Raw genomic sequence first — 14,343 nt, forward strand, 5'->3', positions numbered from 1 at the left:
AGAGAGGTACGGTGGTGGAAGCAGACATGATGGTGGCATTCAAAAGGCTTTTAAGTAAGTACCTGAATTTGCAGGGAATGGAGGGATAAATCCCTTGCTGGCAGAAGGGATTTGTTTAAATTAGCTTCATATTCAGCACAGACATCATGGGCTTTTTCCTGTGCTGCTCTATGCTCCTATGATAATAACATGGGCATTTGATGGTCAGAATGGACTTAATGGGCATGAGCCCGTTTTCAATGCTGCCTTTCCATGATTAATACTATTATCACGAGGACTTTAAAAAAAAACTGAAGTTTGAAGGAATTCATATTGATTTAAAATAAATTAGTATTTGCATATAGCTGCAAATGTTATGAAAATTGGTGGCTTGTTGATAATTAGCACAGTTTGGTAGAAGAACAATATTTATCTGCAAGTATTTTGAATAGCGCAAATGGTACATGGAATTTAATCCTGATAAGAGTTAGGCAATGCATTTTGGGAAGTCTAATGAGCATAGGACCTAGACCATGATTGGTCAGATCCTGGGGTTACGAAGGAACAAAAGGAACTTGAGGTACGTGCATCCTAAAAGAGGCAGTAAGGATAGGTTACATGACAAATATGGCATACAGGATGAAGGCTTTCATTACCTAAGGCATAAAAACAGAGGATTTTTTTATTTCACCAAACTAAAATCTGGAACTCACTGCCCTAGAAGATGGTGGAGATGGGTATTCTCACATTTAAAAAGTATCTGTGAGCATTTGAATTGCCAAGTCATAGAAGGCTACAGAGTAGGTGCGGAAAAATGAGATCCATATAGATGGATACATAGTCAGCATAGATAAGGTAGACCAAAGAGTCAGTCTCTGCATTCTATGACTCCATGATTCATCATGCAAATCCTATTGAAACAGTACAGAAACAGGCTCATCAGCCCAACTCATTCAATACCGACTATGTAAAAGTTGCCTCTCAATTCCTATTAAATCTTTTCCACTCAACTAAAAACTATACCTCTTAATTTTTTGATTCCCTTGTTCTGGGCAAAAAGACTGCATTCTTCCTATCTATTCCCCTCATGATTTTATACACTTCTATAAGATCACTCCTCAGCCTCCTGCACTGAATTGAATAAGAGTTCTAATTTGCCCAATCTCTCCCTATTGCTCAGTCCCTTGATTCCTGGCAACATCCCAGTAAACCTTCTGTGCACCTTTCCCAGCTTAACAGCATCTTTCCTTCAGCAGAGTTTACAAAAACTGAACACAACACTCCAAGTGCAGCCTCACCAATGCCTTGTAAAACTGTAACATAATGTCCCAACCTTTGTACTCAATTTCATGACAGATTATGACCAGTGCCAAAAGGCACTTTCACCACTTTCACCTGATTAAGTTCTCAAAACTCAAATCTGAAGATATAACAAATGTTTTGTATATTATTCAAAATAGAGAGAGTACAGAGGAGATTTACTAGAATGTTGCCTGGGTTTCAACAACTAAGTTACAGAGATCGGTTGAGTAAGTTAGGTCTTTATTCTCTGGAACGCAGAAGGTTAAGGGGGGACTTGATAGAGGTCTTTAAAATGATGAGAGGGATAGACAGAGTTGATGTGGACAAGCTTTTCCCTTTGAGAATAGGGAAGATTCAAACAAGAGGACATGACTTCAGAATTAAGGGACAGAAGTTTAGGGGTAATATGAGGGGGAACTTCTTTACTCAGAGAGTGGTAGCGGTGTGGAATGAGCTTCCAGTGGAAGTGGTGGAGGCAGGTTCATTGGTATCATTTAAAAATAAATTGGATAGGCATATGGATGAGAAGGGAATGGAGGGTTATGGTACGAGTGCAGGCAGGTGGGACTAAGGGGAAAAAAGGTTGTTCGGCATGGACTTGTAGGGCCGAGATGGCCTGTTTCCGTGCTGTAATTGTTATATGGTTATATGGTTAGTCATCAAGTAGCATATGCCTCGTCCTAATTCTGAGCAAAAGTGTAGCTGCTAAAACTTTCAGACTGACTGCATTGCACTATGTATTACAAAACAGATCAATTCTCATCTTGCCTGGTACAAGCAATAATAATGACTCCAATTACAACCATTAAAAAGTATACTCCTCTGCCTTAAATGACTCAACACCTCTTACATTATTCCTGCCGTTTGGAGCGTTATACATTTTTAAAATGATTCATAAGTGATTTGTTTTTAAATATAAAGCACAATTGGAACATTAATGCAAGAGAGAGCGGCTTAAAGAAAAAGACACTTCACATAATCCACTCTAATATTTATCTATCCTGTTGTCAAACCAATATTGCACTCAAGTCTAAGGCTTTTTTTTTTTTAAACATTCCTATTGGGATAGTCCAAACCTCTAAATTATTGTTTGAAATATAGGAAATACACCTCTCATTTGCATGCATCACCTTTCCAAAAAACATAATGTGCAATTACATTTAATTTTAATGGTCATTTTGAGTGAGGGATAATTATTGGGAAAACACGAGATAGCTCATCCAATGCCTAGAATCTACAATATCTCCCATTTAAGACAGTGATAGGCATATGGGCCCTCGAGTTTAATAAATTATCCCAAAGAGAGATGGGGGAAAATAGTGGCAGCAATTCCGATATCCAACAGATGTCAAGAAACATCTATTATGAATTTGGGCACTGACTGCATGATTGGCTTTGTTGAATACTCCAGAGATCTTCCACGAGGTAGGTATTTAAAACATATGATCACCTTCAGGGTACACTGCAAATAGCCAAAGAATACAATCTGAAGTTCAAGATCATCTTTAATCAGTATTCATATAATAGCGGTACAGCAGGTTGGTAGCTGTTAGAATATTGTGACCGCTTCCAAGACTGACCAGTGTAGGAAGTGGATGATGGTATAAATCGTACAATAGGGTGCAGTTAGTGATGCTATTCTACTATGATTGGTTCTCATGCATAAACCAATCTACTTCCTTCCCCGTAAAGAGTGAATATGGTAAGCATACATGTCGTAAGAATTTAAACATAGTCGCCATATCTATCAGGCGGTCTAGTAATACGGCCCGAACATGTATGGACCAAGCCCTCTCCCCCTTCGCCAGAAAGATTAAAGGGAGGTGGTGAACCCGGAAGGAAGAAAGCAGCAGGGGACACCCGTGGTGACCGACAGAGGGAGCATACATGAGTGGTATTTTTGTGGTTAGTCATAGCTGCCGGTCGTGGAGGGGTACGGGACAAGTTGGAACTGGTGGTGGGCGCAGCAGCAGACAGCTGGAACTGTAGTGGTGGAGCATAAGGACCAGCTGGTGGTGGACGTGGCTCCATCACAGCAAGCAAGTGTTGGTAGCTCCGACGATATAGGGTGCCATCATAGTCCACAAGGTTAAATCATGGCTCTTCAGCCAGGCCAACAACACTAACCAAACGGGAATGTCCCACGGAGGTTTGTAAACGAACGACTTGGCCCAGTAGTAGAGTGGTTTGAGTGGTTTGCTGGACTAGTCATGCGACCGGAGCATGCTGAAAAAGACTAACAGGAATCTGACCTTCTATGTTTTAAATTCTGACTCTGTGACTCTGTTGGGTATCCACGCATTCCAGGATTTGGGGCTGATTCCCTTTGACCAGTCGGTCCACAAGCTACTGATATCTGTAAAAATACCCAGATTTGTTTGATAGCAAACTAGGCAAGCTGCCTGTGACCTACAAGATATCCATTGACCCCAATGTTGACCCTGTCGTCTGCGCACCGCACCGTGTGCCACATGCCATGAGAGACAGGATTGAGTCTGAACTAAAGAACATGGTCTCCTTAGGCGTGCTAGAAGAGATCAGTGAAGAAGGATAAAAACGAGCTCAGCGTGTGCATCAATCCGACGGATTTGAACTCTGCCATCAGGCACCCTCAATATCCTATGAGGACTGTCGAGGACGTTGCGGCACAGATCGGACGAGCTACCGTATTTTCTGTGCTCGATGCAAAGAGCTCTTTCTGGCAGATATCGCTGGACGACGAGTCGTCAAACCTCACCACATTTGCCACTCCATTTGGCAGATTCATGTTTCTAAGAATGCCATTCAGCATCAACTTGGCTAGTGAAGTCTTCCAGAGGAACATGGAACTGCTGTTCCAGTTCCTCCCATGTGCTATCATAGTTGTGCCATCATCTTGGTTTATGGCAAAGACACACCGGAGCACGATTACAACCTAAAGCTTATCATGGACCGAGCACGTCAGATAAACCTGAAATTCAACCCGAACAAGCGCAAGTTCAGGGCTTCAGAGGTCACCTACGTCAGTCATGTGTTCACTCCTGACGGTCTCAGGCCGGATCCTAAGAAAACTGCTGCCATCACAGAGATGCCTGCCCCCACCGATGTGCTCGGCCTGCAGCGATTCCTGGGTATGGTGAACTATCTTGGAAAATTCATACCAAACCTCAGTGAACTGAGTTTGCCTCTGCGACAACTAACTAGAAAGGATACTGCTTGGTCCTGGTTCCAGCAACACCAAAAAGCATTTGACGTTTTCAAATCGAAGCTGGCCAGCGCACCAACCCTGACATTTTTCAACCTGAAGCGCCCTGTCTCCTATGCTTCCCGCACCATGACCGATACCGAACAGCGCTACACGCAAATCGAGAAGGAGCTGTTGGCCGTTGTCTTCGCTTGTCCCAAATTCAAAGACTTTATCTTTGGCAATGTTTTCACGGTCGAGACACGGTCGACACCAACCCCTGGTGACGATCCTCAACAAACCTATACACGCAGCACCTGCACGTCCGCAGCGTATGATGATGCAGCTCCAGCGCTTTGACTTTAAACTTGTTTCCAAGAAGGGTAAATACATGCTCATTGCAGACACTCTCTCTCGTGCACCACGGGCATCCAACAACGAATGGGACGAGTTTACGGTTCTCAGCCTTGACTTTGTTCCTACAAAACAACTGTGCCGCTTAGCCGAACACACAGCCGCCAACGCTACCCTCAAGATACTTCCATCCGTGATCAAAAGAGGTTGACCAGACAGACAATCCAGCGTACAGCCAGAGGTGCAGCCGTTCTTCTTAGTCTGCGATGAACTGGTAATACAGGGTGGTGTCATAGTTAAGGGCCGCAAGGTCGTGGTTCCACTTCTGACACCATGTAAATAGCCAAAGAATACAATCTGAAGTTCAAGATCATCTTTAATCAGTATCGTGGAACGACAGATGGCACAATGGGCAAAGTGTTCGGCTGGCGACCGGAAGGTAGCCGGTTCGAATCCCGCTTGGACTGCATACTGTCATTGCGTCCTTGGGGCAAGACACTTCACCCACGTTTGCCTGTGTGTAATGTAATGTAATTATGTGAAGCACTTTGGGGTCAATGCAAGTTGACTGAAAATGTGCTATATAAATAAGATTATTATTATTAGTATTCATATTATAGCAGTACAGCAGGTTGTTAGCTGTTAGAACATCGTGACCGCTTCCAAGGCTGACCAGTGTAGGAACTGGGTGTTGGTATAAATCGTACAGTAGGGTGGGGTTAGTGATGCTATAATTGGTTCTCATGCATAAACCAATCTACATACACCAAATAAATATTCTCCCTTATTGTACATTCTTTCTTCTCTTCATTACAGAGGTACACTGTTAGAAACATTTTGAAAGAGTATTGCATTCTATATAATGCATTTATTTCAGTGAATGTAATGGTTCAAACATAAAATGGTTGAAAATAATTACACTAGCTTTGCTTCAAGCTCTTGGATTCCACAATACAAGGTATCATAGGGGAGAACCAGTGGATGTGGTGTATCTGGACTTCCAGAAGGCTTTCGACAAGGTCCCACATAAGAGATTAGTATACAAAATTAAAGCACAAGGCATTGGGGGTTCAGTATTGATGTGGATAGAGAACTGGCTGGCAAACAGGAAGCAAAGAGTAGGAATAAACGGATCCTTTTCACAATGGCAGGCAGTGACTAGTGGGGTACCGCAAGGCTCAGTGCTGGGACCCCAGCTATTTAAAATATATATTAATGATCTGGATGAGGGAATTGAAGGCAATATCTCCAAGTTTGCGGATGACACTAAGCTGGGAGGCAGTGTTAGCTGTGAGGAGGATGCTAGGAGACTGCAAGGTGACTTGGATAGGCTGGGTGAGTGGGCAAATGTTTGGCAGATGCAGTATAATGTGGATAAATGTGAGGTTATCCATTTTGGTGGCAAAAACGGGAAAGCAGACTATTATCTAAATGGTGGCCGATTGGGAAAGGGGGAGATGCAGCGAGACCTGGGTGTCATGGTACACCAGTCATTGAAGGTAGGCATGCAGCTGCAGCAGGCAGTAAAGATAGCGAATGGTATGTTAGCTTTCATTGCAAAAGGATTTGAGTATAAGAGCAGGGAGGTTCTACTGCAGTTGTACAGGGTCTTGGTGAGACCACACCTGGAGTATTGCGTACAGTTTTGGTCTCCAAATCTGAGGAAGGACATTATTGCCATAGAGGGAGTGCAGAGACGGTTCACCAGACTGATTCCTGGGATGTCAGGACTGTCTTATGAAGAAAGACTGGATAGACTTGGTTTATACTCTCTAGAATTTAGGAGATTGAGAGGGGATCTTATAGAAACTTACAAAATTCTTAAGGGGTTGGACAGGCTAGATGCAGGAAGATTGTTCCCGATGTTAGGGAAGTCCAGGACAAGGGGTCACAGCTTAAGGGTAAGGGGGAAATCCTTTAAAACCGAGATGAGAAGAACTTTTTTCACACAGAGAGTGGTGAATCTCTGGAACTCTCTGCCACAGAGGGTAGTTGAGGCCAGTTCATTGGCTATATTTAAGAGGGAGTTAGATGTGGCCCTTTGTGGCTAAGGGGATCAGGGGGTATGGAGAGAAGGCAGATATGGGATATCGAGTTGGATGATCAGCCATGATCATATTGAATGGCGGTGCAGGCTCGAAGGGCCGAATGGCCTACTCCGGCACCTAATTTCTATGTTTCTATCATGGACTGTGGCACATTCAAAGACCAGTGTGCTGAAGGATCTAGAATACATGCCAACTAGGCAGTCACGGTATAAAAATCGTTATGAATATGAACACGGCATTTACAAGCTCTTTTTATTGTGAATAATGGGAGCTTTCTTAAAGACAGTGGTCTATGTGCTTTTGGTTTCAAAATGTTTATCACCTACTCTATGTTCCACAACACCTCTCCTTCCCCATCAAAATAAACATATTTATTTAACCAGCAGCCCATTCTAACCACCTAGAAGCAGAAACTCTTAATCCCTCACATCATTCCATCAGCCAACATTGTTTTATCGCATGTATATTTTTTCCACTGGGATTTTGGTTTGTGTCTACAACCAATAAACTATTATATAGTTGCTTATAAATCAAACAGTTGTGCTCATGTACCATTTAATAAATCTACACCCAACTAAACCATGCAGAGGTGTGACAACTTTAGAAGCAAGTAACAATGGGTTTCAAATAAACAGTATTGTAATAATGCACATGTACTGTCAACAGTACTTTAAATGAGCCTCACTAAAATTGGTACCTTAATTTACTTTAATAATGAGAATTTATTATAGGTCCTAAAGAGTTCAGTTACACAAACTCTAATGTATTTTCAAACATTCAATATGCAAAGTGTTCATATTGCATAACCATTTAGTTGAGGTCTCAAAATGTCTTCCCCAATTCCATTACTTAGCTAAAAGTTGCATGACTTTATTTCAGAATTACTCATTAAAATTGAAAGATACTATGACTAGATTTTATAGTTATGGAGATGCAGTGTATTAAAGCCAGCAATAATGCACAACTCTTCAGGTGTGCTGTGTAAAGGAATCAAGTGCACATGACTTGCATCTTGTGAGCACCACCTGACTTGCAGGAGAATAAAAACATCAGCATGGTTTTCTCTTCTGAGCTCCACCCAGTGACCTGTGCCACAAGTCACTGCTAAGATTCAGATATTCTTCATGATAAAGCCACCTACACATTTTCTATGCCTTTGGGAATTAATTTATTCACATGTTCTATGTATTCAGCATTACAGATTTCAGAGTAATTACATTTATTTTCTATAATAAATATACGGTTGAGAGGACAACCTCTCTGAACACAATCCCCCACTGAACACAATCATACTCCACTCCAAATGTGTTGCAGATCAATACCTCCAATTTTTAAGAATTCCCTCTGAAATTAAAATGATGTACCACTTTCTCAACTTTGGAAAGTCCGATTTCAAGATCAACATGAACATTCTGGGTTCAGATAATGTGATAACCTCCACATCCACAATTTAGTTGTTTTAGTTTAGAGATAGCGGGGAAACAGGCCCTTCGGCCCACCGAGTCCGCACCGACCAGCCATCCCAGCACATTAACACTATCCAACAACTCGGGACAATTTACACACACACCAAGTCAATGAACCTACATACCTGTACGTCTTTCAGATTCAGATTCAAATTTTATTGTCATTGTGCAGTGTACAGTACAGAGACAACGTAATGCAGTTAGCATCTCCCTAGAAGAGCGACATAGAATATGAGCAATAAATAAATACATTTACGTGCATACAGTCGTAGTAGTGCAATTTTTTCTGGTGGAAGAAGTGTCCGGGGGGGGGGGTGACAGGCAATCACCGAGGTACAGCAACGGAGAGACCTGTAGCGCCTCCCGGATGGGAGGAGGGTAAACAGTCTGTGGTTGGGGTGAGAGCAGTCCTTGATGCTGAGTGCCCTTCGCAGACATTGCTTGCTTTGGACAGACTCAATGGAGGGGAGCGGGGAACCGGTGATGCGTTGGGCAATTTTCACCACCCTCTGCAGTGCTTTCCGGTCGGAGACAGAGCAGTTGCCGTACCATACTGTGATACAGTTGGTAAGGATGCTCTCGATGGTGCAGCGGTAGAAGTTCACCAGAATCTGAGGAGACAGATGGACCTTCTTTAGTCCCCTCAGGAAGAAGAGACGCTGGTGAGCCTTCTTGACCAGAGTTGAGGTATTGTGGGTCTAAGAGAAGTCATCAGAGATGTTGACCCCCAGAAACCTGAAGCTGGAAACACATTCCACCTCCGTCCCGTTAATGTGGATGGGGGTGTGCATGCCGCCCCTAGACTTCCTGAAGTCTACAATGAGCTCCTTGGTCTTCTTGGAGTTAAGGGCCAGGTTGTTGTCAGCGCACCATGCTGCTAGGAGCTGGACCTCCTCCCTATAGGCCAACTCATCGTTGTTGCTGATGAGGCCAATCACCGTTGTATCATCTGCATACTTTATGATGGTGTTAGTACCATGTACAGATGTGCAGTCATAGGTGAAGAGGGAGTAGAGGAGGGGGCTCAGCACACAGTCCTATGGAACGCCAGTGTTCAAGGTGAGGGTTGAAGAGGTGTGCTTGTCTAACCTCACAGACTGGGGTCTGTTGGTTAGAAAGTCCAATATCCAGTTGCAGAGGGAGGGGTCGATACCCAGGTCACCGAGTTTGGTGATCAGTTTAGAGGGTATAATAGTGTTGAATGCTGAGTTGTAATCAATGAACAGCATTCTTACGTAAGTGTCTCTGTTGTCGAGGTGGGAGAGAGCAGAGTGAAGTGCCGTTGAGATGGCATCCTCCGTACTCCTGTTCTTGCTGTAGGCAAACTGATAGGGATCCAGTGTGGGGGGTAGGCAGCCTTTGAGGTGTGCCAGGACCAGCCTCTTGAAGCACTTGGTGATGATGGGGGTAAGTGCAACTGGACGAAGGTTGTTGAGGCTCGCTGCAGTGGAGTGTTTTGGCACCGGCACGATGGAGCAGTTTTTAAGGCATGTGGGGACAACTGCTTGGGCAAGTGACAGGTTGAAGATGTCAGTCAAGACGTCTGTCAGCTGCGCAGCACAGGCCCTGAGAATGCGCCCGGGGATGCCGTCAGGGCCAGCAGTTTTTGTAGCTTTATTTTCATACAAATAGATTCAGATTCAGATTCAATTTTAATTGTCAGTGTACAGTACAGAGACAACGAAATGCATTTAGCATCTCCCTGGAAGAGCAACATAGCAAACGATTTGAATAAATAATAATAAGTGTCCGGGGGGGGGGGTGGTGATTGGCAGTCACCGAGGTACGTTGTTGAGTAGAGTGACAGCCGCCTGAAAGAAGCTGTTCCTCGACCTGCTGGTTCGGCAACGGAGAGACCTGTAGCGCCTCCCGGATGGTAGGAGGGTAAACAGTCCGTGGTTGGGGTGAGAGCAGTCCTTGGCGATGCTGAGCGCCCTCCGCAGACAGTGCTTGCTTTGGACAGACTCAATGGAGGGGAGCGAGGAACCGGTGATGCGTTGGGCAATTTTCACCACCCTCTGCAATGCCTTCCGGTCGGAGACAGAGCAGTTGCCATACCATACTGTGATGCAGTTGGTAAGGATGCTCTCGATGGTGCAGCGGTAGAAGTTCACCAGGATCTGAGGAGACAGATGGACCTTCTTCAGTCTCCTCAGGAAGAAGAGACGCTGATGAGCCTTCTTGATCAGAGTAGAGGTATTGTGGGTCCAAGAGAGGTCATCGGAGATGTTGACTCCCAGGAACCTGAAGCTAGAAACACGTTCCACCTCCGTCCCGTTAATGTGGATGGGGGTGTGCGTGCCGCCTCTGGACTTCCTGAAGTCTACAATGAGCTCCTTGGTCTTCTTGGAGTTAAGGGCCAGGTTGTTGTCAGCGCACCATGCTGCTAAGTGCTGGACCTCCTCCCTGTAGGCCAGCTCATCGTTGTTGCTGATGAGGCCAATCACCGTTGTATCATCTGCATACTTGATGATGGTGTTAGTACCATGTACAGGTGTGCAGTCATAGGTGAAGAGGGAGTAGAGGAGGGGGCTCAGCACACAGCCCTGTGGAACGCCGGTGTTCAGGGTGAGGGTTGAAGAGGTGTGCTTGTCTAACCTCACAGACTGGGGTCTGTTGGTTAGAAAGTCCAGTATCCAGTTGCAGAGGGAGGGGTCGATGCCCAGGTTACTGAGTTTGGTGATCAGTTTTGATGGTATAATGGTGTTGAATGCTGAGCTGTAATCGATGAACAGCATTCTTACGTAAGTGTCTCTGTTGTCGAGGTGGGAGAGGGCGGAGTGAAGTGCCGTTGAGATGGCATCCTCCGTACTCCTGTTCTTGCGGTAGGCAAACTGATAGGGATCCAGTGTGGGGGGTAGGCAGCTTTTGAAGTGTGCCAGGACCAGCCTCTCGAAGCACTTGGTGATGATGGGGGTAAGTGCAACTGGGCGGAAGTCGTTGAGGCTTGCCGCAGTGGAGTGTTTTGGCACTGGCACGATGGAGGTGGCTTTAAGGCAAGTGGGGACAACTGCTTGGGCAAGTGACAGGTTGAAGATGTCAGTCCAGACGTCTGTCAGCTGCGCAGCACAGGCCCTGAGCACGCGCCCGGGGATGCCGTCAGGGCCAGCAGCTTTACGTGCATTAGTCCTACTCAGTGCCACGTATACGTCGTAGGGGGTGAGTGTGAGGGGTTGGTGATCGGCAGGTAGCACAGCCTTGATGGCTGTCTCTAGATTATCCCTGTCGAAGCAGCCATAGAAGTGATTAAGCTCCTCAAGGAAGGAGGCGTCGCTGGATGTGAGGGTGATGTTGGAGGGCCTGTAGTCCGTGATGGCCTGGATGCCTTGCCACATGCGTCGGGGGTCGGAGTTGTTGTAGAAGTGCTCCTCAATCCTGATTTTTTATGTCATGCTTGCTTCTACCCATTTTATTCCACTTGATGCCCTAATTACTCAGTTTCTCACATGCCCTAATTGCAATGGTCTTTTGTTTCAATGTCCAGTTTGAATCGCTTATAGAATCTAATAAAAAAATACCATCAAATCCCTCATTTCCACCTGCCCTTGAAAGTCCACATCCTTTCCAAGAGCACATTTAAGGTTTTATAGATGGCAAATTGTTTAACATATTTTATTTATATTATTTATGCTATTGGCAAATAACTGGTTTAATATCACCTGCTTTATTGAATATTTAATCCATTATATTTTTAAATAATTATTGTGTGTTAATCATCATTAAATGTTGTACTATTTTAGGAAAGTACCCATCTTGCGGAAAAAATGCGCACATTAAAGAGCAATTTCCAAATATCTTATGTAACTTCAAAATGAATTCACAGGAAATGCACAATTTAATTGGCAGACATCCCCTTCCCGAGTTAAAGAAATTTAGGCTTTCCTAGATAAAGGTAAACACACAAACCTGTCTCCATGCACAATAAATCATACAATTTAGTTCCAACACGTTTCAGCTATTTCATGGGCAACAAGAAATTAGTCATTAAGTTTATTTTTGATTGATCATGTCAGAATCCTAGAAGTTGAATCCAAGTAACAAATGATCCACAATACCCAAGCTAACTGCTGGAACTCTACGTTGTTATATCTGGAGGAATATTGAAAATAGTCAAAATGCAAAAACTGCAGATGTTGAAAACTTGAAATAAAGCATACGGGCAGCGCATGTAGTAAGAGGAACAGAGATAACATTTCAAGTCAATGAGCTTTCATCAGCTCATGAAAGAATAACTGCCCCCCTCCTCTTTCCGAGGAAGTTGTATAACTTGCCGATTCCTTCCAACACTGGAAGTTAATCAAGTCTTGCATGAATAATACATGCTGAGATCATGTTGTGCACGGACTTCGTTGTCATTTTATTTTTAAATCGGTTTTGTGCACTAAGATGACTCAGTGTATCAGTTTCCAAACAGTAATTACTAAACCACAACCACTAGTTTCGCATAATGTTGTGCCCAAGGATTATGGCATTTGAACTCTGGTCAATGTATTCAACTTTATAAACACATACTATTCCTATCAACGATGAGGAATTAAACATCTTAATCCACAATGCGTTCTTAAAAATCAGAGGTTATAATTTCTAAATTACGTTAATTATTCATCGAATTTACTTTTTTTGGAAAAAAAGTAACACGATTCTATTATGTCGTCCTTCCAATATTCAACAGTCAGTCAATTATTGAGTGCGAAATGAGTTCAGTGTTTAAAACTGGTCACCCTTGATGTAAAATAAATAATTAAATGCACTAGAAAGATCGAACACGCCTTTCTACAGGCACTGAATCGTTTAAAGATGAACGCCCAGCCCAGGAGCTTCCTGAACCGTCATGCAAATTCACCTCTCCACTGCGTTGACAAAACTGCTCTGCGCAGATTAGTAAAAAGAACATGACCGTGCGACATAGTTGAACATTATTTTCACAGAGGAATGATGTTATTCAAGGGGACACGGCCCGAGTCCTCCCTCCACCACCTCCAGTTTAAATTTCATTTGAAATATTTTGGAGGACCAAGAAACCAAGAACCAAGAAATAAAATATCTCGTACGTTAATAACAGGCAATGCGTGCGCATCAAATCAATCAGCCTTCCATATAACAATTATTTAACTCGAACGGAGTCGGGAAATTATAATTTGCAAAATGAAATACATGTCTGTGACAATGGCGAAAATGATATTATCAGTTCGCATTTCGAGCACCTGCTGGTGGCAGAGCTCCGATATGTCTCACACTGACGCTACTCACAATATACAGCAGGTTCAGGACACAGAGGGAGTTTTTCGAGCAGGTGAAGCCGCCGCAAACCATCCTCACAATGGAAGCGCGAGCTCCGGGGACTCGGCGCTGCTGTCCGCGAGCTCCGGGACCTGCAAGTCACCGGCGCTTTATTGCTCCACTTTCCTCTGTAATATCTTGGAAGCCTTGGTGGGGGGGTAGAGAGAAATAAGTGGCAAATCCACCTGCAGATCTTAACCCCGCCGTTGCCTCCGTCAAAATGCAGGATCGTGGAATGGGTGAGAAGCGAAATAAAATGCAGGAGCGCGGTAAGTGCGCAGGCGCTGCTGCCTGGACTCGCCTCAGCTGACGTTACTTTCACCTCGGATCCAACCTGCTGCTGGGAATGGGCGGCTTAATGCGCACAATGCGTAAGCAATATCCTGCTGGAGATGTTGGAGATCTGTATTAAAATATTCAGCGAGTGGGGCAGCCACAGTGGCAAATGTTGCAGGTCGGCCTCTTTTTTCCCATCACGATTTTTCAATCAAAAAATGCCAGAGGCGCAACGACATATGGTGGATGGCAGAGACGTTATATGAACCGAGTTGGTACCATCGCATACTCATTGTGTGCCAGCAGAACGTGGAATGGTTTCATTGATCAGTCTGAAGAAGGGTTTCGGCCTGAAACGTCGCCTATTTCCTTCGCTCCATAGATGCTGCTGCACCCGCTGAGTTTCTCCAGCAATTTTGTGTACCTATGGTTTCATTACATTTTGCTGCACGACCAGACAATGTCACTACGTCCC

At 44.2% G+C, this 14,343-nt stretch overlaps 1 protein-coding gene across 1 annotated transcript in view; it reads right to left on the reverse strand.

The window, feature by feature from the left end:
• tspan13a (tetraspanin 13a) overlaps nt 1-13,902 on the reverse strand; it is a 47,474-nt gene extending 33,572 nt beyond the window's left edge. Inside the window, exon 1 of the mRNA XM_055661743.1 lies at nt 13,563-13,902. Coding sequence (XP_055517718.1) covers nt 13,563-13,625 — 63 coding nt within the window. The 5' untranslated portion in view covers nt 13,626-13,902. The remainder of the gene's footprint in view (nt 1-13,562) is intronic.
• Between the last annotated feature and the right edge of the window lie 441 nt (nt 13,903-14,343).

The sequence above is a fragment of the Leucoraja erinacea genome, chromosome 2 (assembly GCF_028641065.1).
Source record: "Leucoraja erinacea ecotype New England chromosome 2, Leri_hhj_1, whole genome shotgun sequence".
NCBI classification, from domain to species: Eukaryota; Metazoa; Chordata; class Chondrichthyes; order Rajiformes; family Rajidae; genus Leucoraja; species Leucoraja erinaceus.